Raw genomic sequence first — 24,310 nt, forward strand, 5'->3', positions numbered from 1 at the left:
AAGACATATTATTGCTAGCAAAGATATAGGGACCTATTTCCTCTGGGGTTGCCAACAGCGGCCACACCTCCAGCTAGCAATCGTTTTTTCAACAGGGTCCAGATGGCCCTTGCCTGTTGTAGCTCTTCTGGTTTGTTGTGACCCTCCAGGAACTTTAAGCACGACTATGTAGTCTGATTAAGACACAACCTTTTCAAAATAATTTTGTGGTGCACAGCATTGAATAGATTTGACTACTCGTAAAAAACAAAATATAATTCAGGTAATGCACACATTGAACATGACCCTAACTGACCGCAGTCAGCTAGATGTTTTTAACCTGAGCACTGTGTTTCAACCTGCCTTATGACAAAACACAGAACTATTTATCTCTCCATCATCAGAGCAGAGGGGGATTTTAAGAGGATGGGAGGATAAAGAGTGATGACGTAGCAACACACAAAGAAACTGGACACTGATGGCACACAGAGATAATGTCTGAGTCCCAGGAATGTTCTGGCCAGACAGCGGGATGAAACTAAGGTCAGACATGAGGAAAGTTAGAGTGAAAATAATTAATAATCTGGCCATTTTATTAAGTTTATCGCATTTCTATAAAGCGTTGCATTACACGTTTCATCCAAGTCCACTGACTGCAAAGTAGAAAAGTACCATTAGACCCTCCCTCAAGAAGAGCAAGCAAGACCACCAGAAGATGGAAGCACACCATCTACACACCATCTCTTTTGCAACATTTGAAAAGTTTGTTCAAATTTTGCATGACAATTGGAAACGTAGCTACTGTGGAAGAGTTGAATATTGAATTCCACACCATTGATTCAACATCACACAACATTCTTATAGTGAATGCAACAAAAACAACACGCATACTCCCAAGATGCGACAAGACTTACTGTTGAAAACAAGATCCAATTAATTTTCTGACATTGTGATCAATGTTGCCTTTTTTATTAGAATACATCAGCAAGATAGGGAATAATGACAGCACCAATTGTTGGTAGAAATTCAGTTGCTTAGAGAACGGCTTACACTGAACAGGAAATTGATAAGTTCTTTTAATTAAAAGCAACAGTTATATGATCAGCTATAGCCTTTTGCAGAGTTGCCTTTGACCACAACTTGATCTCCAGAAATGTGTATGTTGCATTAGCCCTGAACAAAAAAATCATTTAAAGTCTGAAGAGGATATGAGAGGAGAAAGGAACTGTGTTGTCTGAGCTGTAATGGAAATGCCAGATGAGCAAACACTAGCGACAAGAGGGAGTGAAAACTAACACAGGGGATGTTAAAAGGAGGTGTGAAGAAGAGACAGAAGATGCTCCTCTGAGGTTTCAGAGGAGGAAGCGGGACAGAGGTACAAACCAAAATGTGTGGAGGAGTTTAATGAGTCTCCAGTTCCATCTCAGCTGTACCACTGGGGCATGACAATCCATGTGTATGTGTAGTCTAAAAACACTAGGTTATGCATAAATTATCAGACAGCTTTCAGCTTTGTATTCCTATTTACTGTGCAAGGCAGATTCTTGGCCAACAGGGACCCAGCCAGGAGGAATGAAAGCCACTGAAACTGTTTAATTGGAGTGTCAAAGCACTAATAATGCCATCATTATCTCTGTAAGTAAATTGCTTGAGAATGATTAGCCGTTAATAAGACAGGTATTGTGTGATATGCTTCACTAGAAAAAGACAGAAGTTTTTAACCCCTGTTCACTGGTTTTAACACTCTCTCAGGTGATTTCTACATATAAGATCCAGATAAATAAAAGGCTGCAATATTTTTTGCTTAGTCAGTACAAAATAACTTCATTTGCCATACTCATGGGGGAAAAAAAACTTAAGATTTTGTTTTGTTGAGGTGAGGTGGTTTACTCAACCGTTTAGACCACTTTGTAATTATGAATTTATGGGTGTATACTATGAGTTTTCTATTAGTTAAATCTTGAAAGTTTTGCTTGTTTCATAAAGTTCTCCAGAGCATAAAACTGATATTTACTGGGTATCTAAACAGGCCAGTGTGGATGCCAAGTTAACAGAGGCTTGATTGGTAATTACCTGATTAACGTGGTTTTATGCACAGGGGTTAGCGCTGGCAGTGAGCATCCTGGCTTCACCCTGCAACCCATCACTGCCTGCATTTAACTCCATAATAGAATCTGGACAATTACCCTTTAACCTTTACTTCATTAATGCCATCTCCACTACACTGTTATGATGTAGTAGAGCAAATATACCATCTAAGTGCCAGCAATTTAAAAGTCAAGGCATTCTTTCAGAGGGTTAGTAATGTTGCTTGTCAACACAGTTATTAAGAAGGATATTAAAAGGAGATCATATTTCAACCAGCTTCTTCCATACCGAGATGACTGGACTCCACTCAAAGCTCAGTTGGTGAGAGCTACTTTCATCTTCAAACACATCTAAGACGATCCATGTGTGGGTTGAGAAGTGCATTAAGTTATTATTTCTGCTATTGTGGCAGAAATATTATTATCAATGATAATAACTAATATTATTACTGATATTAGTTATTATCAATAGCAATGTAGCATTACCTTCCCAAGAACAATAATAAAAATAGAAACAAAATTTGCAAAAGACCATTTCATTTTTAGTTTGTTAGATTATTGGGAAAAAGAACCACCTGCGAGTGATTATTTTCCAAAATGATGAATCAGAAGTACTGTTGGGACTTTACCGTGTTAGTTTTGATTCATTATTTACACGGATTTAACACATGAAAAGTTTGAACACAACTTTGCACAAGCCAAGTATTCAAACAACAGTGCTGGAGACAAAACCTCTTGGACCACTGGCAATTAATTTTTGCTTCAAATGTCCTTTTTGGACAAATACGATTACTGTGTTCATGTTGTGCTAAAAGGACTCACAAAGCTATTCAAGCCCAACATCGATTCTCAGTGCAAAACATTTTGCAGCAGAACAGATGTCCCCAATGTTATTACCAGCGTACACAGTTCACATTTCTAAAAAATCATGTTTTCAAAGAAGTCCCATATATTAGCAGGGGTTAATGAAATACTGGTAGTTGAATGGGTAATACAGCAGTTGGCACCAATCCAATGGTTTCATAACAAAATAACTGTTACCCTTTTTAGCAAATTAAAAACAGTAAATATGTTTGTTGCTGAGTTCATACGTGTAATTAGGATTTTGAATTGAAAATGTTGCTTATTTTGTTAATCATCATTAATTATTTAATGAATTACAGACCTCGCAATTAACTCAATGAACATCTTTAGTCTTCCCATTAAATCAAAGGCAAAATTGTCTGTAAAATGGAACTCTGCTAACAATAACTACAACCCATAAGGTTAGTATCTCTAACCTTATGGGTTATGAATTCTAGCTAAACATGGAATCAAGTTTAGCTAGAATTCTCTTGATCAGTGACAGTGGAACTCAAATTTCAATTTTTTTATTTGAACGTTGACTACACAAGTGTTACCAGTTTGCACATACAGCACTGTTGGCAGGAGGAAAGAGGACTTTTAGTAATTTTGGTAAGGTGTTTAAAATAACAGCGGAAATACAATAAGCAAAAAACTATTTCAAAGAAAACCGTTTTCTCCAATATGTTGGGACACATGATTAGTTATCAACTGGTAGCAAAAAAAAAAAACATGTGTTAAGAGTTAAACCAACAGATGTGGTTGGTCTGAAATTTGCTCATTGTGTTAAGCAGGGGTGAAAGTAAGGGGGCACGGTAGGGTACTGCAAGAGAGGGGAGCGGCTGTCTGCTGTAAAAAAATCAATTGGTTCACTGTTAAGCTGTGACTGATTAGTTTTTCAAGAACGATCTAAAACACAACTTAATCAGTTAAGTGACTTTTTTTCCCCATTTCATATCGTTTCTAAACTGTTCGTGCTTTGCTAGAGCAGGGGCGTAATATGTCGATCGTGGAAGGTTTTGAGTCGATCTCTGCATTAGACCAGCACGGTCTAATATTTCTGCCACAATAGCAGAAATAATAACTTAACAATGCCGTCCCTGTTTCAACAAGGTGTTGCGCAATTCTGTGCGTTTCGGTTCCATATCCAAAATAACTAGCAGAGCAGGAGTTTAAATTCAACTAATCAATCACCGCTGTGTTCATGAGAGGCTTATTAATGATCGCAAAATAAATATCAGGCCTGCAAACCTAATATCGTAACGGACTGATTGTTATGTTAACGTAATCTTTGGTCGGCTTGTGGAGCGCAGAAGGTTGCCATGGCAACGGGTGTGCTTAAATGACAGAGAGAGACGGAGAGTAAAAAGGTGTGAGTGGTTTAGAGTTGATCACCTGTTCTGGTTGTTTTACCTTTTTTTTACCTTTGTCTTGGCTCATCACAGCCGCTGTAGTTTCTGAACGTTCAATAAACGACAAACTTGGTGTCATGATTTGGTTTTGGTGAGGTGAGAGAGGACGCAGGCAGACCCAGGTAAAGTGATGATGATGATGATGATGATGATGATGATGATGATGATGATGATGATGATGATGATGATGATGATGATGATGATGATGATGATGATGATGATGATGATGATGATGATGATCCAAAAGAACAGGTTGCAGAGGGAGCAACGGGGAAGACAGGGATGTACACACAGGATCCGACAACAGACAAAGACAACAGGTGGGACTAAATGCACTGGGAGGGTAATCAAAGAAACGAGACACAGCTGGGAACAATCAACAGGGAAGACAGAGACTCAGAGGGGAACAGGCAAATAAACACAGAAAAACCTCAAAATAAATACACAGAAAACACTGATCACATCACTTGGACTAATTACCTCGTTCTTTGTGACTACACATCATTTACAACAAACATCAAACACGGTAAATATGTTTCATTAAGTATTTAACAAACAAATGGCTTCTACCATGATAATTATGTGAAATTAAATTAATTGTAAAAATCCAGTTCAACATCTGGTTTGAGGTGATTCCTCTGGAACCTGTTGGAGGAAAAATATCCCAACTTCAGAAGATGTGCTTTTAACTTAACAGAGCTCTGTGGTTCCTCCTGTCAGGATGAGGAGGCGCCATGTTAGGAAGAGAAGTGGAAGCTGCAGGATCTTCAGAACAAACAGGTCATGATGCTGGGCTACTGATTATCCCTCTGTCTGGACACAGGATCAATAGAACCAGTTTAAAAGCTAAAATGAATGATTATATGCCAGACATCACTCCATGCCATGATGTTCAGAATTTAGGTCTCATGGCATCTCAAGGTGTCAACATTGCAGCAAGTGGGCTGAAGGAAATACAGCTTTATTTTGTAGCAGTTCAAGAGCTACCCAGCTTTTATTGCTTCGCAAACAAATTAATCAGCACAGAAACTCCAAATCACACAAAGAAGCAATATATATATATATATATATATATATATATATATATATATATATATACACACTGCTCAAAAAAATAAAGGTAACACTTAAGCACTTAAGTGTTCCCTTTATTTTTTAGCAGTATATATATATATATATATATATATATATATATATATATATATATATATAATTTTTTTTTTTTTTGTCATAGTACCCCCAAGAATTTAAAACTACGTTTACCCCTGGTGTTAAGTAATTCATGATCTGAAAAGACTAAAATGTCTCCATGTTCAAGTGCCAGAGGGTCTAATGTCAGAATACAATTGAACACTTTGGCTCCTCAGCCCACAGTCAAAGACCGGCTCAACTCTGAGGAGCTCTCTGCTGCAATGAATAGAGACAGGGAATAGAGAAAATAGCTGTTTTGTTAACAGTCCCTGCATGTTATGGGGAAATTGGTTTGGTTCCTTAGGTGAAATCGAAGAATGAGACAACCTGTTTGACTGAAAGTGACTTACAGCCTAATCCCACTACAAACACCACAATCTTCCAAATGAACACCCAGTGAGAGCAGAGGTCACTGAGTTAACCCTCCTGTTGTCCTCGGGTCAAAATGACAGAGATTTGTATGTGTTTTCCCTATACACAGAAAATGAGGACAACAGGAGGATTTTAAGTGACAGACATGTTGGTTGACATCACTCGGATGCTTCAGTGTCCTGATAGGCAGCTGAGTTTGACTTCCTCAAGCCCACTGCCTCAGAGGAGTCGGGGTGGCAGGGCAGATGTTGAATTTTACCCCGATCCCCATCTTTAGTCTTTCACAGGAAATTTGATGGATTTCTAGTAATGCTAACTGGATGTCTTGACCAGTCTGTAAATCTCTTTACTGTGTGACCCCCCGGCCTTTGGTCCATCCAAAGCAACAGCCACTCTGTCGTTTATTTGCTGAACTAGTGAGCTGCTTCAAAGAAAGATGTTTATTCCTCTTCAGAGCTGTTAGGCTCCACTAGCTGCTAGATGAAACATTCTGAACATGAGCTTTAATCATGGCTTGCTCATCAAGTGTGTAGTTGAAGAAAACCTTGGACAAAGGGAAAGACTTTAGCAAAAAGAGTTTAATATTCTCAAAAAAGAAGCCTCAAACAGTACTGCAGGAGGACCATCCTCCTCTTTAACATTTTTATTTAACTTTTAAGAAGTGCGAAATGACAAGTTGTACATGTGTGATAATAATTAATGAACAAGTCCCATTGGATAATGGAGATAATCTGTTTAAGAATATAAGGGCTGACCTTTGGGATTGTACACTGATAGTGAATTGTATCAAAGGAGTAACACCCACCAAAGTCTAGAGAGGAATCAGCTGATTCATGTCACCTTAAGCAGAACCAACACAATAATTTCTAACTTTGACACTTTCATTCAACAATGGTTGTCTTTTTGATACTCTTTCTCCAGATTTGTGGACTCTTTGACCAATAGCTTCCCTTAAAGCAATACCATACTCTTTCCATTCTCAGAAGATGAACCGAACAGTGCTCTGTGATCCATCAAATCTCTGGATGTTGTTTCATAACTTACAAACCAATGCACTCCGTTCACTATTTATAATTTCTAAAGGCAGTTGGTTTAAATAGATTTTATTTAGGGGTGTCAGAGTGAAGAGCATTAACTGTGCTGCAACATATGTCACGTTGTTTCCATTCAGCAAATGTCACGAACATGTCCTTTGTTAAAAGTCTTGCTGTTTAGAGAGGAAGTAGCTGTTTAAAGTAACTAAAAGCATCCGGCTTCTTGTTACTTTACCACATAAAATCTCATCATGTTTGCAAAGTACTGTATATGCGTGAGGATCAGATGCAATTGAGACAATTAGACCTTTTTTTGACAATGTCTTTTTATTTGTCATCCCTTATTATGTAAATTATCACAAGTGGCCAACAAATGTCTTGCTAATGTGTCCCATGACACGTGCTCAGGACAATGCAAACCAGGTTTGCCTGAAGTTAATTCAATTATCATCCACCAGGAATTCTATTTGTGCACAATGCTCCCATTATCTGCCACTGATCCAGTGATTCCCCTCTAAACAGCAAGACTTTTAACAAAGGACATGTTAATGACATTTGCTAAATGGAAACCTCATTTGTGGGATGTGTCAATAGATGTCTTGATGTGATTGTGCTAGGTGACCTAACACCTACAAAGAGACATTTGAGCCCCGTAATGAGGATGCCACATGTCACCTTTCATAGGCTCTACTTGACCGCCGCTCCTGTTGGATGGAGTCACATTCTCTGGAGCATGTCATGGCTCTTATTTCTTTAAGTCACATGTTTGCAATTACTTTAACAGTTCACAGAACTGACTTTTTTGTTGCTTTAATTAAATGAGGACACATGGTGTTAGGTCAGACGGCTTGAGGAGGCAGAGGTTGGTTGTGGGGCTTTGTCCAAGACGACTGAGTGACAGTGACAGGGGTGAGATTAGGCCCTCAGGGCACGCAGCGGTTACTTTGTACCTGTCAGTCAGGCCATGACACAGACAACCTGCTGGGAGGCTGAGGGGGGCCATGCATGTAGAGGATAGTAAGGTGAGAGGTCCTTGGCATAGGGCAGATCCCCCACCACCAGATGACCTCCACTTTTTCACTCTCTGAAAAAGAACAACCTTACATAACAATAGCTGGTGCAGAGCAGCTGGCTCCTGCAAAACTACCTCAATTATTATGAAACTACAAAAAGTATCCATGCTCAAGCGAATATAAAGGTACTGGTCTGAAGTTCAATAGTTCGGGACTCCTGGTTCACAGTGTTACTGATGGTCCAAAAACTTGCAGCCGATCCGGTTGATCAGTTCAGCTCAACTAAGATAACTCCACATAGAAACATGATGTGATAGACAAAAATTAAACAAAATCTTTGTACAATATTGTAAATATTCAATTCTTATTTACTTTGGAACAATCTTATGGTGTGGTATTAGTGCCCAAATTAAGATCATTGCCAGGCTACTTCCTTTGTCACAGGAGTCTACATTCATTCTGAAACCAGCTGCTGATCTGATTAATGATAGGCTGACATTGTAACAGAGTGGCTGACGTTGGCAAATAAGAACAGCATTAATGTGGCCTGCTTTTATTGTAAAACAATCTGATGCAAGTTGAAGTGTGTAAGTATTGAAGTTTAAAAACTTGAGCAAATTAAAAATGCTCAAGATAGTGAAAAATTGGAATTAGTGGAATCAAAAGGACATCTAATATCTCTTACAGATGCTGTATTTTTCTCTGAAAAATAGTATGAGTCACCTTTCACTCATACTGGCTTAGACATGTTATTTGTTAGGTTATCTAAGGCTAACGTTACTCTACCTGTACTAATGAACAGTAGAGAAAAGGAAATCCAGTGAGTGGCTTGCCAAGCAATGCTAGTCTTTAGCCTCCCCAAAGCTAACACAAGGGAGTAGATAGATACATAGTTTCTTATACAACTAGTAAACCTTTAGTCATCTTTATTCAGTACTAACATTCACACCAACGTGATCTGGTGTGAATCACGTTGGTGATTCACACCAACGTGTGAATCAGGAATCAGGAATTACTGATTGGAAAAAGATCGTAATTGTTGAGTTTTCAAAAAGCATGACTCATACAAAGCTGATTTTTGTCCAGTTTTGTCCATTATGTCTGCTCATCCTTTGTACAAAGTCTACCAGATGCAGATAACAAGAGCTTCAAAAAACAATAATTTTATTCTCCTTCACTTTGCTTCTCTTCTTATTTTTTCCCCAACAGTTTGTGCCAAATTTATCACTAGGTGCCCAGGAGAGTCTGGTCTCTCTTCCACTGAAGGTAAAACTCTTTCAACCTCATCCATCTCCGTCAGAAACTCTCACTACAAAGAGCTCCCTCCTCTGTCCAGCACTGAGTGTACTTCCTTATCAGCTGCTCTCAGTCACCACCCCCAGTGGCGGAGCTAGACTTTTAAAGTTGGGGGGGCGAAGGGAGGGCCAGGACTACCTCTGGGGGGGCAAAATTTAAAATGTGTGTGCACATCTATATCTATATATATATACATATATATATATATATATATATATATATATATATATATATATATATATATATATATATATATATATAAAATTAAAAAAAAATAACCAAACTGAATATTTGGTTATTTTTTTAAGCTCCTCTGTCATTTGACATGTTATAATTAACACCTTTGACTGGTGCACATGGAGACATGATAGACTTTACGCAAAGAGTTCATCACAGAGGCAACTAAAATCAATCAAATAAAAGATCCTTTCTGAATATCATCTCATGGACACTGAACTAAATGCGTCTTTCTTACCGGGAGCTGACAGCGTGTTGAAGAGTTATGGACACCTTGGTTAGGAAGCTCTGTTTGGACAGGTCATTTGACGGGTAACAATATTTCGGGTCGGACCAGAATTATTTGCCTGATGGTGGTTCAGGGTTCTAATGAGTTTATGTTTAATGAGTTTGGCGCACACAGAGAAAACCTAAAGAGAATGTGATCTACTTATTTTAGTTTAAGTAGAGGAATAACAGCTGACTGTTGAGAGAGGAAAGAAATTAAAGTGCAAATCTGTTAGGCAGAAACAAGCGCAGAGCGCTGGGCAATAAATGCTCCAATTAATCACACATGAGATGACAAACGCCAAATATACAATATATAGTTACACTTAATGGTGTTTTAAAAACAAAACCAGTAAAAACTTAACTGAGTTAATATGCCAGATTCCCTCCTCAGCCTCATCTTGATAAGAACAGAGAGCAGTTCACTGGTTTCTGTCCAGACTGTGATGAAGCGCACAGCTGACCACTTGGTGCAAGACAGTTTCAACTTTACGCACAGAGAACATCGTGGAGCTCATTATTAATCATACTAAGAACAATATCAGTCAGAGAATCATCTCTGATCTGGTCGCTTTAACGGACCAGAGGCTTTGGAGCGTCCAGCGCAGCTGATCCGCTTCTGCTGGTTTTTCTCCCGCTGAGGGAAGTGATGAGGGATCAGGAAACGATCAGAGTTCTGTCGTCTTCTAATCACGTCATTTCGTGAAATGTTACCTGATTTCAAAAACGTTCTCGCAGAGAAATAATAAATGTTTCGTTTGATGACTACAAATTGGAAATAAAATGATTTTTTTCTTTGACGGACAACGAAAAAACTCTAGCGCCACCTCTGCTCCAAACTATGAACATTGTCGGCCCCTCTTCGGTTTTTTCTCTTTTTGCGGAGGATCAATAAATAACTTATTGGTGTTTTACCATCACCACCAGGTATGAAGTGCTTTAGCCTTTGAGTTGCACCACAGCGCAGCAACTGAAACACCCAGGAGAAGAATATCAGCTTGTTGTTATGAGTATAAAGGAGGCTGGTATCGCGCCTGATAAAAATCTATTTATTTATGTCATCACATGGACTTATATAAAGTTTTATACATTTTCTTTTCATATATTTATTATTGTTTTTCTTCTTTAGATGTTAGGTTGACTTAGAATGATTCCAAATAATGTACAGGAATAACCTGGTGCTGTTACATGCCAATCATCGGGGGGGGCCACTGGGGGGGCCAATCAGATGACAGGGGGGGGGCACTGGCCCCCCTGGCCTCCCCTCTGGCTCCGCCACTGACCACCCCATCATTCAGTCTGCTTCCAAGTGCAGGACAAGATGGAGGGAAAACAAAAATTTATTTTTTCACTGTTAGCAACTGACTTTTGGGCATCAGGTGGTATTTTGTGCCAGTCACAGCTGGAACAAAATACCAGATAGCAGCACATCTCAGTGTTAACTGATAAAACTCACACCAACTTATGCATTTCATGTGTCTGAGTCAGAATCTTATTTCAACAGTAACAATATATAGGTAAAAGTTGTTTTAATCTAAGAAAAGAAAATGGTTGTGAAACAACTTTTTACTGAAAGTGAAAGATCAAGTTTGATAGATGAGGTTGCACTAAATTTAAGTGTTCATACTTAAAAAGGCTTTGATGATATTTGGGTCAGATTTTGGCAACAAGCCAGTTATGCAACATAGACTAGGACTGTGCTGGTGTGTTATTTAGATCAGAGGTAACTGACACAAGGCCTGCAGGACACAATTCACCCTCAGAGACCACATGAGTTGCCCACAGAAGATTCTAAAATGCCTATTTTCATCACTGACCTTGATTGAAAAAAAAAACATTAATAGTTTGCTATAGAACCTTATAAAAGTATTCCAGGAAAAAAAATACATATATAAAAATACATATCTAAAAATGCATTTATTCTTAACCTAATTTACTATCTTCTTTATACCTCTAGACAAAATGTAGCAAGATTAAATGATCCCTTATTAGTACATAGAATGTGCAATGCAACCTGAGCACGTTTTTTTTGGAACAGCTGCAGGGATCAAACATTCAGGTGGAAATGTCTGTCAGTAGAGGGTGCACTGATTGCTATTATTTGTGAATTCGGCAAATTGGGCTTTTATGAAGCTGAATGCAGATTCTCCATGTTTGGCTCTGGTTCTGATGCAGAGCAGATCAGAACCAGAAGACCTGAGAGGCCTGGAAGGTTGATACAATAACATGTGACAATACTGTCGGCCATTGGTCAACAACTTCAAAATCAATTCATAGACTGCATTGTCCATTATCACTCTCATAAACAGAGTGCTACTGTATAATGTCAACGTTCTTTTTTTGCATATACGGTTCGCTTTGAGGTTGTGAACTCTTCACACAGAAGTCTGATTGTGGCTAGACTTAATTAGCAGTTTGAAGGATTACACAAGTAAAAATAAAGGAAAGCAACATTCATTAGCCTGCTCACTGCTAAAGTTCAGCAGTGACCAGGTTAATGAAAGTAGACCCACATCCCCACCCATCAGTCTGTGTGTGGATCAGACCATCGGACTGTCTAAAAGGCAACTGAGAAGACAATGATGATAAAACTAACACTGGGCCAGACCTAGTAACCAAGGATGCACAACTGGTTTCTGACTGTTACTATATATACTATATATCCAAAAAAAAGTGTCAGGCTTCCCCTCAGTGTACCCCGGGGTTGGGGATGTCAGAGAGTACATAATGCAAATTGGATACAATAATCCTTTTGTTCTGTAAAAATAAGTGATAATCAGTGATCTGACTGCTTACCGGCTAGTCAGATCAACAGTTCTGTTCTACAGGCTATTTACCCGGCTCGGCTGCATGTTACGTAACCAGACATGATTTACTCCATCTGCTGCTGCTTTGTGCAATGAACACTAATGATCAGGTGAACCTCAACTGTTCTCCATCTCTCTCTGCCCGTTCTTTAGTAATGAGATTACGGTTCAAACGGGAGAGGGTTAAAGATGGTAGCAGCAGGCGCAATATATGATAAACACACTTTGCACATTGACCTGTTGGTGCCACTCCACATGCATGGGACCAAAATTAATTCCTGATTACATCACAAATCTGCCCTCAACCGCTACCCTAGTGACTGATACACACTTTATAGAGATTTGGATTTGAGAAGCCAAGCCAGACGACACAAAATGAAAAACAAACACATGCATGCTTGCTGGCTGTGCATTTAACATGCAAGCAGAGGGGGAAAATTATGCTTATGCCTGACATGACATGACAACTTAAAAGTGCAAGAGGCTGTTCAGAGTTCAGCTGCTAAGTAGCAATTCATACAGCTTTGCTCATAGGGCAACAACACAGTTGCAATCATCCTATCTGCTTTTGTTTGTAGAAGTACATAACCATATGGCCGGTGAAAGATTTAAAGAGGAGTGGCGAAAGGTGGATTAGCAGTCCTTGCTAACAAATGATGATGTCATCCAGGACATGGTACTGTGGTATTTAGGGGTGCACTGATTGCAGTTTTCTGGCTGATCACCAATCCTTAAAAAACCTGACTTGCTGTTTTCAATTTTGGCCGATTCCAATTTTGTTTGAAAAGTCTCGAGACAGAGAAAAAGTTTCTAAGTTGGCAACAGTGGTACGACTGTTGTAAGCCATATATGTAGCGTCTACATACATACTCTGTAAGTTAGCTCACTTACATAACTGACAGTAGCTGATTTTCAGACCTTTGCAGAGGTAGATAAGATTCAAAATAAAAAAATGGGTCCAATTTATCAGCCAACCGTTTTGTAAGTGCACTTAGTGGTGTCTATTATTAGTTTCCTGCCATGCAGCACTTTGTAAGAGAAAGAAAGCTAATAAGAAAACCAGCAGGGGTCTTTTTTTCTCTATCAAAAACATTTCTCCATAGTGCTTATAAGGTTCGAAATTACACAGGAAATTCCCATATGGTGAACTTTTTGGCCTCTTCAAGTAGGCTAAGAGCTTCCTTTCTGTAAGTGAAACCAATGATGTGTGAAGATTACTCTCTGAAGTGTAATCGAGGATGATTTCTGCATTTCATTGTAAGTGGAAATGACAAAACTGGAAGCTGGTGGGTCAGTTCAGATGCCTTTAGTGACTATTTTTACCTAAAATTCACAGCAGTAAGTGAAATTGTAGCTGCTGCTGAAAACAGAAGAACTCTGGAGGAACTTCTGTAGAGCCACATCGCCACCTACTGGTGACAATCATAGGCCTGGGGAGGAATATCTAAAACACTAAGCAACAAAGAACAATCATGTTCAAAGTAGGCTCTTCAGGTGTTAGATGATTAAAAAAGAGAAAAGATGAGTTTCTCAGCTGCCCTATAAGCAAGCAGCATTGGTTAGATCAAAAGTAGACACAAGAGGGAAAGTGTGGCTTTTAGCAAACAATGAATGTGTCAAAACGGTGACTCAGTCCCTGGAGTGCAGAGTGTACTACCCTGGTGTTTGCCTGCTACATTCTACAACAGCTCATCAGTCTGAACGTGGGCCTCTCACCAAAAGGCCCGACCCCTGCTGGCATCTCGGCACTCCTCCCTCCTTCCATTCCCTTCTCCTGTATCAAGGAGCATTCCCAATGTGTGTGTGTGTGAGTAGGTCTGTGTTTGGATGTTTCAGTAGCCAAGCTAGTTGCGTCTGCAGTGAGAGGAGAGGAGAGGAGAAGGAGCCTAGCTAGCTGGAGCCCAGGCTCCAATCTAGCCCAGGCTCCAGTCTAGCTTCCATCATTGCATGTGTGTGGTTGTATCCATGACCCCGGAGCAACACAAAAATATATGTAACATGCACCATGTTCTCCCACCTCTACCCTACACACCTTCCACTCTATAATCAGCACCTTCACTTTCCCCCATGCTAATCAGCATGTTACAGTCTCTAAGCTCAGCTGCTAGTCACGGTAATGACAGGAATGATGGGAGAGGGGGGAGATGGAGAGCATTACAGAGGAATCAGAGGCAAGTCAGAGAGACGGATCTCTGAAACGCAGCTTTTCCTGCTGAAGAATGCATTGCCCACAGGAGAGCAAGTAAACTGGACAAGAGGGAGGGAGGAAGAAGGGAGTTGGAACGTCCTATTGTCCTTGGGGAGATGGAGGGGTGGCATGGTCCACCTGTTCAAACAGATAGTTATCCCAAGGAAATGAAAACTTCCATCTGTCTCTGACGAGCTGTGCAGATTATGCACACCAAATCCCTTCCTTTCACATCATCGCCGGCTCAGTCGCTTGCTTCCATTTCCATAGCTGGGATCCAGGAGCGTCTCTTGGCACCTATCTGAAACATCTGAGGAACCCAATGCTGATCGTTTTACTAGTCCCCAAGGAAAATTGAATTCAGTGTTTTCTATATAGCATCTTGGAAAAGCATTCAAAAGTCTTCAACTTTGCGTCACAATGCACCCAAACCTTTACTGACAGCAAACTCAGGGTGTGTGTTTAGAGTTGTGGTTGTGTCACTAGGTGAACCTTTGATATAGAATCAAGCCTTTGCTCAAATTTTCCTCAAGCATTGCATTGTATTTTTCCATCTCCAGACTGATGTGGCCACCACTGTGCTTCAACATTGAACTGGTGTTCATTTTCCCCTGCATGTGAGCAAAAAAGTTACGTTTTTTAGAATCGTTTTGCTGAGTCACCAAAATGGCTTGTGACAATTTTTGGGGAGGGTAACCTGGCAAAAAACGGCTCCTTGTACTACACTTTGCTTCATAGAGAAGGTCTGGGTATCGGCTGTAGAGAAATGATTGCTTAACAGAGGATTGCTTTCTGTTGAAGTTTTAGATGTTATCAATCGATAACGTTTGGCTGCCACATGTGTAATACAACATGAAAACTTACTGGAAATGATCTGTGCTGTAAACAACCATCATCCTCCAAATAGAGAGGAGCTCAGCTAAAAGAGGCGGCTGGTAATGTTAATTCAATATTTGGAAGTGTGACCAAGGAAGTGAACGGCTTCGTTCACTTCCTCGGCTGCCATTGCTAAAACTACAGGCAGACTACAATTCTAAAACAGAGCAGGAAATCGACGCCATCATTCATTACTTCTTTTGTTTGCCAATTGGCCTGGTAAAATTTCTACTGGAGGCACTCCTTGTAAACAACAGAAAACCCAGGCTGTGTCGAAAAACTTTTATCGAGCGTAGTAGCACAGGAAGGCAATGGGCAGTCTAGGGTGACAGTGGTAGGAGTTCGTCTTTAATTGGTTTGTTGCCAGTTCAATCCCTGCTTCATTGGCTTGTGTCAGTTGGTGGATGCTACCCGCCTTTCCTACTGGTGGTCAGAAGGCCTGGTGGCATGGCAGACTTGCCATGTTTTCACTGTCCGACTACAGTCCAGTATCTTACAAGTGTGTGAATGATTGAATGTAGTGTGAAGCCCTTTGGTGTCCCATGGACTTGATAAAGTGCAGTGCAAGTACAGGCCAGTTGTCATGGTTCTTTGTGGTTCTAAATGTGGAAAGTTTCGAAATGCATGCCTTTTAGAAGGCACTGTACACTTAAAAAAAGCTGTGCAAAGTAGATCTTTAAATTTGCTGATCCCACAGAGGTCAGAATGCTGTAGGCATAGGCTTCCAATAGTGGAAGGAGGCGTATTTGTCCCCCACAATAATTTCACCTCAGATGCTAAAAACATCCAATTTTGAAATTTTCCACTGTGTACTTTAAAGGTAAGCCCTCTCTTAATCTGTGAACTATATGGCTGCCCCAGGCATTGTTGACTCATGGTTGCTTAAAGCTTCACAAGACCGACTGATTTTAGTGACATTGTCGGTGTAAAATATCATGTTATGCTACGTGAGTGGCATTATCTTTACTCTTACATTTCACTCTATGAGACGCAAAATTACAAGAGGATCGTTCTTATTGTCTCCAACTGTATTCTGGGTAAAACTTGTCACCAGCTGTCCACCAACGTCATTATCAGTCTCTTGGGTTAACTTACAACTAAGTTGACCCTTGTGTCCAGAAATGAGGTCCAACCAACCCCACACACGTAAAAGTTGTATCATTTGCCACAGTCCTCTACGTTTGCCTCAGTCCTCGCACGCCCTAAGGGTTAACAGGAGCTCCTTGGAGCGGCAAAGTGAGAAGGATGGAAAAAAGAGAGCAAGGAAAAGCAAAAAACTGGACGCATATTTTGTTCGTCGTCTTGGAGATTAAGTGGAGTTTTTTGTTGGCAGCGATTCAGACCCGCCAAAACTGCCAGCCCAGCCAGGGAGCCAGGATAGTTACAGGTAGCAACTCTAATGTTATTCACAAAGTGCGAGTTAACTGTAGACTGATTATAAACTGTATCAGCCCAGCCGCCGAGCTTACATCTCCTTTTTTTCTCTCTGGAAGGCTGAGTTATAGTCGCGGTTTTGAGCCAAGACAGTCACAGCGGTATGGCACTTATAGTTAAGGTTTACATTGGAGCCGCCTGGGAGAGCGGCGCGCGCGTGATCTGCACCGAGTTGCAAAAACCAGAGGTGCACAAAGCGCTGTGACACGCCGCATGCGGCGGGGTCGGCGCGTGCCGCTGCGTGTCCGCTTCAACTTGCGCAATGAACTGAGAGCCGTGCTCATAATAAACTAAAACAAATTCAATAATTTCCATTGGCATGATTTATCGTTTCTCTTTTTATTTCTCTCTTTCTACCAAAGACTGTATGATAAAATCTTTCAGGTTGGTGCTTTGGTCTCAACTAAATCTTTTTTTGAAGGGCAAGGCGTTTTGTTTATTTATTTTTGATATTTGAAATGTCTTAAAGTTGCAGTGTTAAATGTTCATTATAATTTAAAGTTTACTGATCTTTCAGATTGTGTTCTTGCATTATTATTTTGTCATTAACATTTTATTAGTTAAAAATGGTCTCAAAACAATAATATTGTTTATCAAAAATCAAAATTTGTTATTGTGACAGGTCTATACACATATGATATATAGTGTAGTTAGTTTATTGCCATAGATGGCATAGTTACTTTGAAAAAGTAATTTGATTACTCAATTAAAAATTCATCCATCAGCTAGAAAAATGTGCATCTCTTTTCCCTCCATCGTTTACGTTTGTGTCGCTGGTGTTGCACATGAAACGTATCTCCCCAAGGAAAAAGAAGAAAGCAACAATATGTGTTTTAAAATAAAATCACAAATACGTAACTTGGATACGTAATTTTAATCTGATTATTGGATTGTAAATAGTAAAACGTTAGATTACTCGTTACAAGGGGTCAGATTAGAGTAACGCATTGATGACACCATTGTTTGACATGTTTGCTCAAGCTGTTTACGGATCTTTCAGGTTTCCAATATGTGTACCCCCTGCCCACACCCTTGGGCAGGTGTCTGGAGGATGATAGGACCTTGGCCGGTTGCTGCACCAAGCTCTGAGTTGACTGTGAGGGTATATAACCTGTCTGACCTGAAAGTGCTGGGCCAGTTTTAGACAGCAGAGTAACCTGAGTGGAGTGAGGTAACAAAGACAAGCAAAACTGAAAAGTTTTGTGTGTTTGAACAACTGTGCCACCTTACACCTGCCATTTAGACACTACCTCTGTCTCATTTGTATTGCTGTGAAATATAATAAATTCAGTTTAGATTACCCGAAATACTTCAGACAAGTTAGTTTTAACCTCAAGTCTCTGTCTCTTCCTGGTCAATCTTGGCCTTATCACCAGTCTGCCAGTGTCCGATGAAGGCCAACTGCTGCACCTGGAAATAAACACCACCTTAATTGCACCCATCGCCAAGGCAATATCTTCAGGGGGAGGGGGAAATAAGCCGATGGCAGACAATAGTCTGCCGATGAGTGCCACTGGCTTCTTTTATGGGCAGCTAATGTAATCTTGCGCATCTGTCAGGGCTGTTATCACCGCTGTTCGCCAACCCCTTGAATACAGACTCATCAGGTGATTCATGCGACGGCGCGAGAGGAGGCGCTATTAATGGATTCCGCCACCCAATCACCTCACTGTAGGTGAAAAAGTCTGATCCTCTGAAGACAGAGAGGAGCAATGTGTGTGCGCGATCAAAACACCCACAGGGCGAAAAATGGGATTTTCGTCAGCTATTCACACCTTGTTCTGCCGTGCGCATGGAGATTGAGGGCTTTCGGCAAGAGGTTTTAGTCAGTCGAGCTCAGCCAAAAATGGTCAAAAACACTTTGTCTGTGTTCCCCCATCACCCCCCTCCCCTCGTGCCTAGCAGAGGTTTTCGTATTTAAATGAAGTTGCTGAGTGCCATGCAAATGCAAATCAACTGTTGAGCACTGCCTTTTGACTCTTATTCATTTTGTAGCTAATCCTTTTTAATTTCTGTTCACCATAAATTAGTATGTTTGGAGAAAACAATCTATCTTATCCATTAAAATATATATTGCATGTGTGTTAGGAGCACTGAAAAACTTAGTTTTGGTTGAATTGATGTTATAAAAGAAGAATATGCATGATTACATAAAATAGACTTTTGTGAAACGTGATCTTACTTTGACATTCCTCCTATCTGAAGATTTATCTCTTGATGGGAGGAATTGCACAACTTAATCAAAAATAATAATAAAAACCATGTTCCAGAGTGGTAGATTGTACATAAAGTATTTTTGTGAATAATATTCAAACTAATGTTAATGTTCACTGATTGCTTTATAGACCCAGAGTCATGCTATATTGGAGTGGTAGTGGTCATTCCTCATCACAATACAGAACTTAAGAAACTACAGATTTTTCAGTATTCAGTTGCTTAACTCTCAAGTTTAAATTGAAGAACAAAATGGTTGAAAGTTTGTGATAGAGTATAAACATTTGTATTCTTTTTTTAAAAGTTTTCTTAGTTAAGCATTAAAAATAACTCGCGGATTATGAATCATATTCTGTATAAACTAAAAAGGAGACAGCTCAAAGTAGAATTGAGTAAATAAACATATAATTAATTGCTAAAACATTTTAGCAATTAATTATAATACAAATAAAATATACTGTCACGTAACTTTTGAAAAAATAACTTTTAGAATGTATTTTTTTCTGTCAACTTTAATTTAACACTCCAGTCCAGTTGGTGGCAGTAATGCGCTTTCATAGTCGGTCAAGCAGCCGCCATTGAACTTCAGAGGAAGATTTGCACTGGTGGTAACGAGTGCTAACTGCTACACCCAACATGAACGAAAATACCCGTGCGTTGTGTGAAATGGTGGAAAATGTCCTATTTCACGGAGTTACCTTTTCAGTATCATTTTGATATTAAGCAATGATCCGGCGGAAAACAACAGATGACACCGCGGCGGTCCAACAAGACCGAACTCACGGTAAGAAAGCTTTTATAAATAACACGTGGAGCGAGACCAGTTGCTTTGTTTGTTTCTTACAGAAAGCGGTCTGTCGTTTTCTTAATGCCGAAACAAGCGTAGGGTGAGATTTTGTATTGTAATCTCTATTACATGTGATGTTCTGAACTCTTAAAAATACTCGCATCATCTTTGATTTTTTCAGACCTGAAAAATGGCCAAGCAGAAACAGCCAGACCTCAGACCACGGTGCCGAAGAGCTCTTACGGAGTCCAGCAGGAAGAAGAGAAATTCAGTAAGTTATGATTTCACATTTAGTGAATAGTGAACACTCGCATATTTGTAAGGAAAACTGATCTTCCCGTTATTTTATTTATTTTGTTGTAAGGATCTACAAAATGGCGGACGGATCTGAGGACGAAGTCATGAAGCCCGTATGTATAATCACTGCGTTGATTCCCGACTGTATAATGTTTGGTTGAGAATAATTTTAACTTATTTACTTACGTATTTTTGAGAAAGCGATATATTTGCTACAATATTTTTTTAATTTTACATTCATTTCCACAGACTCCACAGAATGAGAGTCACATTTGTGTCAATCAGACTCTTCAGGAACGTTCTGATGGCCGTGATGAGGACAGAGATGCAACTGTGTGTGAGTATCTATTATTTTAGAATGTTGATATTTTATGCTTCAATATTGTTTATGTACATAATGTAATTATGGTATGTATTGACAATGCACAAAAATGTTTTCCAACTGCATCAAGGACCTACAGCCAGTCATCCAGATGTAGCTAAAGAAAGAAGCAGGTAAGATTTATTACTAGAGATGTCACAATTGAATCAAATGCATTAGTTTTACATGCATGTTTGTATATATGTGTGTATGAATGCAATCAGCAGTGAAAAGAAGCTGTAACATTTTGGGACAAGATGGTGTGCAATAATTTTAATGTAGCCTCAATGGTTAATGACAAATCACTTAAGTACTTTTATCAATGTTTTGTTACATATCATGTTTATTCACATGATATTCAGGAGTTCATACTTTACCACATAGCCATAGTTTTTAATGACAAATGGATTACACCTCCCCATATTTGGTGTTTCTAAACCAAGACACTTAAAATGTCAGTATAGTTTCAACAATATGTTTTCATAAAGATTCTTTATGACTTAATGTCTGTTCTGTGTCAACAGCTGCTGGAGGCGAGGGAGAGCGTCCTGGCAGCAGAGGAGATTTCCTTTTGGGAAGGTGTCACCATTGACCTCATGTCTGATGAAGAGGATGGCGTCTTCAAGGGTGTATCGGGCTGGATTGTGAGACCACCAAGTTTCCGCAGCCAGGAGCTCGACAACCTCTGCTCCAAACTACAAGAGAGACTTGAAGCCAACCCTAAATACAGCATGTTGTGTCATAAGCTTTTGCATGTTGGATCATGCTCAGAAATAAAGCCACCACCACACGGCCCAGAAGCAGACAAGCATTTTGTGCTGTAATCTATTTTTTTATTGTTTTTTAACTGAATATTTTTTTTATTTATAGATGTGTTATTTTAAGTGTGGTTTCTTTATTTGTAGATGTGTGTTATATGCATGTATGTACATATTTCTTTTTCAACAAAAATTAAAAATATAAACTTATGCCTTGTGCTTGGTGTATTTTTATTTCTGGGTTATTTTTTACAATTTATTAGGGAGGTGCTTAACCAGGCCTGTAATTATAAAGGTCTAGTGTGTCCAATAGGGAGATATCTACCAACCAATCACATGTAAGTAATGAATTGTGATGTCATTGTTTTTTCATCCTATGACTGACAATTCACGTGGGTCTCCCGTTGTTATTCACATGTTAAGTAGAGTTGTTAAGCTGTTAACACCGCCCCCGCACCTCCCCACCCCCTTGTAGGATTTCGCATTTGACAGCATTCGACTGCGGCCGGCGAAACTGCGCTACCCCGCCAACTGTCGATTGCTGTCGATATCTGTCGCTGACTAGCTGCATTTGCATCAGAATACAGGGTCAAAACTCCCACTTTTCGTCCAGTGAACGGTTCAGCCCCTTGGAAGACATCAGTGTTGTGTTCAAGACCACCTAATCCGAGACCAAGACCGAGGGAAGTCGAGACTGAGTCGAGACTTAGACCACGCTCTACATGATATGATAAAATGTGAAATATGATCAAAATTACTTCTCAAATTGATCTCAAAGATCCATATTCCCATAAAAACACAGATATTAAATACTTAATAAATTTAACCAATATTAAATTTAACAGACTCTTTGTTCTGCTTTGCTTCCATCTCTGTGCTACGATCTGCGGTGGTCTTGTGCCATCCCTAAAAAGATAACGCCCTGGGTGTTTACCCATGTTGCTCATGTCAGAAACCACCGTCTGCACCATTAAACATAGCAATTGAGGCAAAGCCCTGACACTCAACTATGAACACTGACCAAGGAGCAACAAGCAAGAAGTAGATACATGTATGCCAGTAGTTCCCAATCCTTTTGTCCTGCGCCCCTCCCAGTGGTTTCCAAACATTTTCTGCCCCAAACATACATCAGTTTGGGAACCTCTGATGTATGCTATTCTGACAGCGTATGGTAATCTGATAGGACTGGAGTGTCACTGAGAGCCTATCTAATAAGACCCGTGCAGAAGAATCGTACTGCTCCTGAATGTCACATCACTACATTGCAGACTTTTGGACACAGTGTTGTCTTATTTGTGTGACAAGTCAGTCAACACCTCCGCACAATAATTCAGATAGCTGTGTGGTTGAATGATGTGTTTTTGAGGGGGTGGGGGGTTGTCATATTTGGTTTCATCAAACTAAACAGTTTCTCCCGCAGGGCTTTGGGATTCTTTTTTTCCATTTCTCTTGAAACCTTGATCTCCTTACTCCTTAATAATGTTGGCTAAATTGATCAAGAACCTATTAATGTTTTTAAACAAAGATACAATATAAATGCAATTTTTTAGCAGTTTTTTATGTTTTCATAGAATATTTGTGTTAATTTCCACAGAGTAGAACTGAAAGTACAAATGTTTTTAGATCAATGTTTCTTTATTATTAGGTTGGAAACTTTGTGCTTCTTTCACATCATTTCCCTTACATCAGTGGTTCCCAAACTTTTTCTGCCCCCCTCCATGGCTTACAAATAACTGTCTGGTTGAACGATGTGTGAGTGAAGGGGGTGTGGGGTGGATTCTTAGAGACTCCCTGTTATACTCAGTCCGGTTCCAGTCGAACAAGGGGGGGGGGGGGGATCAACTTTTTAGGGGGCAAACTGAATCTGTGCAGCTGAACATAGACAACAACTTAGCCTATAAGCTACTTGTTAACAAGCTCAAGGTGATGTATTGATATTAGCTAGCTATTCATCTTTTAGCTAACTTTACCTGCATCAAACAGCTTTACTTATCTCAGTCTGTTAGTTTGGGGGGAAAACTGTGAAAAGTTCTTGCTGGTTTGCTGCCATGATTCTAACACACCTGTGCAGCTCCGCACAGCAGCAGGTCTCCTTCGCTGCCGCACAGGTCTAAACCCAGCGTCATAGCGCTCATGTTGCGTTTAAAGGCGGCTCGGAAAAACATTATCACATGTTAACAACGGATTAAACAGTTTTAACTGCTGCTAAAAGTGACAGAGGACACAGATATGGGAAGTGCGGAAGTTCCTACTGTATCAAATTGACAGAGGAATAACAGAGAGTTGGCCGTTCTAAGATAAAAACCCAGCGTTCATGGTTTTTTGTTTTTCTTTTTCATCCGGACGGCTTGGACTTTTATTGGTGCGTTTTGCATCCACTGAAAACAAAGACGTTAACAAATAAACTGGATAGTATGCTGCATGTTCAGTGATATTTTCACAGTTGCGGTCTTGACTGGTCTTGAAATAAAATGGCGAGTCCTCCGTGCCCGAGACCGAGACCAAATGCGGTCGAGTCCGAGACGAGACCGAGACCATCAACAAATGGTCTCGAGACCAAGACCAATCTCGAGAACTACAAGACTGGATGACATTACAACAGGGAGAGTTTTTTGTTTTTGTTTTCACCCTGAAGCTTCCAGCAGAAAATCTCAAATTATACCTTTCAGAGGCGCCATAAATCAGAGCCTGTTGGTTAAATGCTTTTTGTCAAACATAAAACATAAGCTTGACATATGGTTGTGCGTGAGGGGGGAGTCAGCTTGTAAAAAGGGAAGACACAGAAAGTAAGTGCGGTGGATAATCATCAGGTGGAAAATTCTGAAGACTGCAACTGACATGTTTCTGTTGGTAAATG

At 39.8% G+C, this 24,310-nt stretch overlaps 1 protein-coding gene across 6 annotated transcripts in view; it reads right to left on the reverse strand.

The window, feature by feature from the left end:
• pdzrn3b (PDZ domain containing RING finger 3b) overlaps window positions 1-24,310 on the reverse strand; it is a 208,226-nt gene that overhangs the window by 72,141 nt on the left and 111,775 nt on the right. The window contains exon 1 of one of the 6 annotated variants that reach the window (XM_081607528.1): window positions 4,323-4,833. The exons of the other annotated variants lie outside the window; for them this stretch is intronic. Coding sequence (XP_081463654.1) covers window positions 4,323-4,400 — 78 coding nt within the window. The 5' untranslated portion in view covers window positions 4,401-4,833. Of the gene's footprint in view, window positions 1-4,322; window positions 4,834-24,310 lie in introns of those variants that run through there. 6 annotated transcript variants of the gene reach the window in all.

This window comes from Poecilia reticulata, chromosome 5 (assembly GCF_904066995.2).
Source record: "Poecilia reticulata chromosome 5, P_reticulata-male-v2, whole genome shotgun sequence".
NCBI lineage: Eukaryota > Metazoa > Chordata > Actinopteri > Cyprinodontiformes > Poeciliidae > Poecilia > Poecilia reticulata.